The sequence below is a fragment of the Gossypium arboreum genome, chromosome 10 (genome assembly GCF_025698485.1).
Source record: "Gossypium arboreum isolate Shixiya-1 chromosome 10, ASM2569848v2, whole genome shotgun sequence".
In the NCBI taxonomy this organism is placed as follows: Eukaryota; Viridiplantae; Streptophyta; class Magnoliopsida; order Malvales; family Malvaceae; genus Gossypium; species Gossypium arboreum.
The window spans coordinates 29,139,654-29,142,693 of record NC_069079.1 but is presented as its reverse complement, the minus strand read 5'-3'; the positions used below and the strand labels follow the sequence as shown (position 1 = coordinate 29,142,693).

The 3,040-nt window shown below is 39.2% G+C and overlaps 1 protein-coding gene across 1 annotated transcript; it reads right to left on the bottom strand.

Annotated features, from left to right (window-relative positions):
- Positions 1-503: 503 nt before the first annotated feature.
- On the bottom strand, positions 504-2,227 carry LOC128282021 (uncharacterized). Its single transcript, XM_053020246.1, has 3 exons — positions 1,227-2,227; positions 1,047-1,170; positions 504-947 (listed from the first exon to the last, which is right to left on the bottom strand). Exons 1-3 carry the CDS (start codon positions 2,225-2,227, stop codon positions 504-506), a joined length of 1,569 nt encoding a protein of 522 aa, XP_052876206.1.
- Positions 2,228-3,040: the final 813 nt, after the last annotated feature.

The following is a 3,040-nucleotide window of genomic DNA, read 5'->3' as shown; positions in this document are numbered from 1 at the left end:
CTCAAAAGAGGATTCAGGATTCGTAGTATCAGTGCTCATGTCATTGATATTTAGGGACCTGTGGGGTATGGAAGAATGTATAAAGAATGAATGAATTTTAAGAATGTTTGCTTATGTGTTATGTATGAAATGAAAAATCTAAAATAATTTAAAAGGTCAAAAGAATATTGATTGGTATAAAAGAATATTCACTTGGATTGATAACAAAAGTCATGTTTTATTGAAATGCAAATATCCGAACATGAGTCTATTTTACAAATGAAACCTTATTACTCCTAGGCTCTAGAGCAATAAGAGTGTTCTGAAAATTACTCTGAAAAGTCTTTAAAAACTACAGGAAGTTCTTCTGCAATCCAATTATTTAAAGAGCTTCCCGGTTCTTAAGGACGAATGCCCTCAAGGTTTCTTCGTTCAGACTCTTCATTATGCAGAGCATTGATGTGATAACTTCCCTTTTCAAGTAACCTTCTCTTAGGGTGAATTATCCCTCCTGATATAAAAGTTTAGGATATATGAGAGAACGTCATCAATTCCCATTCTACTTCTCTTCCATTTAAATGCACTCTTCTTCTTTCTTGACGCTTCTCTATTTCCTTCCTCCTCTGCTTGTAATCTGGCCTGAAACCCAAGCCAAAACGGTCTCTCTTCTCCTTTAATTCTAGAATCTGAATCCTTCCTTGAAGATATCTTCCCAATCCTTTTCCTAGCAAGACTCCTTTCCCAATTATCATCTGTAAACCCATTCTTGTAGTTCTAGATATTCTGGGTATTGGCACCTCATTCCCCTCTGAAATGAATGTTGCATTAACGAATTCTAATGAACGAAAAGAGCATTCAATGGCCTCCTCGTTTGCTTCTACATAGGGTGCGTCACTAGTAACTGTCGCTATAATGTCCTCTTCCGCATTTATGGTGACCAACCGTCCATCAGCTACTAACTTCAATTTCTAGTGCAAAGATGAGGGCATCGCTCCTGCCAAGTGTATCTAAGGCCTCCCCAACAGGCAATTGTAAGAGGGCTTGATGTCCATCACTAAAAAGTCAACCTCATAAGTGTTTGGCCTAATCATCAAAGGAATATCAATTCTTCCCATGACCTTTCTCTCTGTACCATCAAATGCTCTCACTACATTATGGCATGTTTTCATGTGAGGACTGTCTATGGGAAATCTGTTCAATGTGGATAATGGCAAGACATTTAAGGCTAATCCATTATCAATAAGCACAGTCGGCAACGTATACCCCTTACACGAGTGGTAATGTGTAAAGCTTTTGCTGATCCCATGCCACCAGGTGAGATTTCATCATCATTAAAATAGATAAAATTGTCCGCACTTATGTTACTAACCAATCGATCCAACTTATTGACGGATATATCATTAGTAACGTAAGTCTCATTGAGCACCTTCATCAATGCTTCCCTATGTACCTCTGAGCTTAAGAGCAAAAACAATACTGATATGCGAGTTGGTTGTTTGCGCAATTCAACCATGCTGTACTCACTGTGTTTTAAGAATTTTAGAAACTCTTTGGCTTCTTTTTCCTTCACTGGCTCATTAACCAGTATTTCAGCCCCTTTTCCTTTGTTAAAGGCTTTTGCTTTTGCGTACTCAACTCTGACGCCTTCTGTATCATAATGCTTCCCACTACGTGTGTAAGAACCCTTACCTTGAATCTCCTCAGAAGCACCAGCTATATCCTCATTCTCCGGCATTGTCACATTGCAATTATAATTCCAAGGTACCCTCTTGTTATCCTTATAAGAAAATGAAACAGGTTTATGAATAATGACTTTCGGTACTGTTGGTATTTCAACTTCATTATTTCTTGGTAAAGAAATAATGATCCTTGGCCAGTTTTGATTCTTTGGTCCACCTTCTAATGTGCATATACGTCCCTCATCTAAGCTAGCTTCATAAAATTCCAGCTCCTTATTATCCATAAGGCTTTGTACCAAGGCCTTAAACTCGTCACATTCCTGGATCTCGTGCCTCTCCTCAGTATGGAACTCGCAGGAATCCCTCACTCCTCTATTCCTTTCTTTAGAGATTATCATCTCTCTTTTCACCATTTCTTGCCAAATCATTTTCATCGACGTTCTCACCTCGGCCACGCCCTCTTTAATCCTTCTCATACCAGTATCCCCAACTGCATTTACCCCTTGATCACCATGATTTGGCAACAGGTTCTCATTACTAGGGGTGTCGTCAAATTTTACAACCCCCATCTTGATAAGTCTTTCCACTACTTTTTTAAAGCTAGTGTAATTTTTGATCGAATGCCCGATATCCCCGCATGGTATTCACATTTGGCATTTGCATCGTACCATTTAGGGTATGGAGGTTGCAGAGGTTTCAAATAAAAAGGAGTTATTACATGTGCATTAAATGAACTTTGATAAAGCTCCGGATATGTCACTAGGATAGGCGTAAATGAGACCTTCTCAGAATTTTGTCTCGAACCAGATCCCTGCTTTTGAGAATCTTGTTGCCCAACTGTAGTTACTCTGGACTGACTAACCATAACTGCTTTTGAATTATAACTACTCATATTGTTCACCTCATTATCTTTCCTTCTTGGGGCTGATCTTTCAGTAGTTTCCCCCTTTATCTTTCCACCTCTTATGGCGTTCTCAATCATTTCTCACGCCATAACTATATCAACAAAACTCTTGGTGGTACTTCTAATCATATGAGTAATGAATGGGGTCTTCAAAGTGTTAATAAACAGCATGGTAGTTTCTTTCTCCAAGAGCGGCGGTTGAACCTGCATGGCAACCTCCCTCCCTCTGTGCATATTGCCTAAAGCTCTCATTAGGCTTCTTTTCCATATTTTGCAAAGTGATTCTATTAGGAGTCATGTCAGTCACATGATTATATTGCTGCATAAAGGCCTGTGCTAAGTCTCTCAAAGAACCGATCGTTGCGCGACTCAGTTGATTATACCACCTAGCCGCTGCCCCAACCAAACTATCCTAAAAACAATGGATCAATAATTGATCATTGTTTACATAGCCAGTCATCTGTCTGCGGAACATGGT

Bases quoted from the DNA above. Each gene is read 5' to 3' on its own strand.
- LOC128282021 (XM_053020246.1), bottom strand. From the start codon at position 2,227: ATGGGGGTTGTAAAATTTGACGACACCCCTAGTAATGAGAACCTGTTG. The intron at 1,171-1,226 runs GTGCTTATTGAT...CACATTGAACAG, and splicing joins AGGGGTATACGTTGCCGACT to ATTTCCCATAGACAGTCCTC. The intron at 948-1,046 runs GTTGACTTTTTA...TCTTTGCACTAG, and splicing joins TTAGGCCAAACACTTATGAG to AAATTGAAGTTAGTAGCTGA.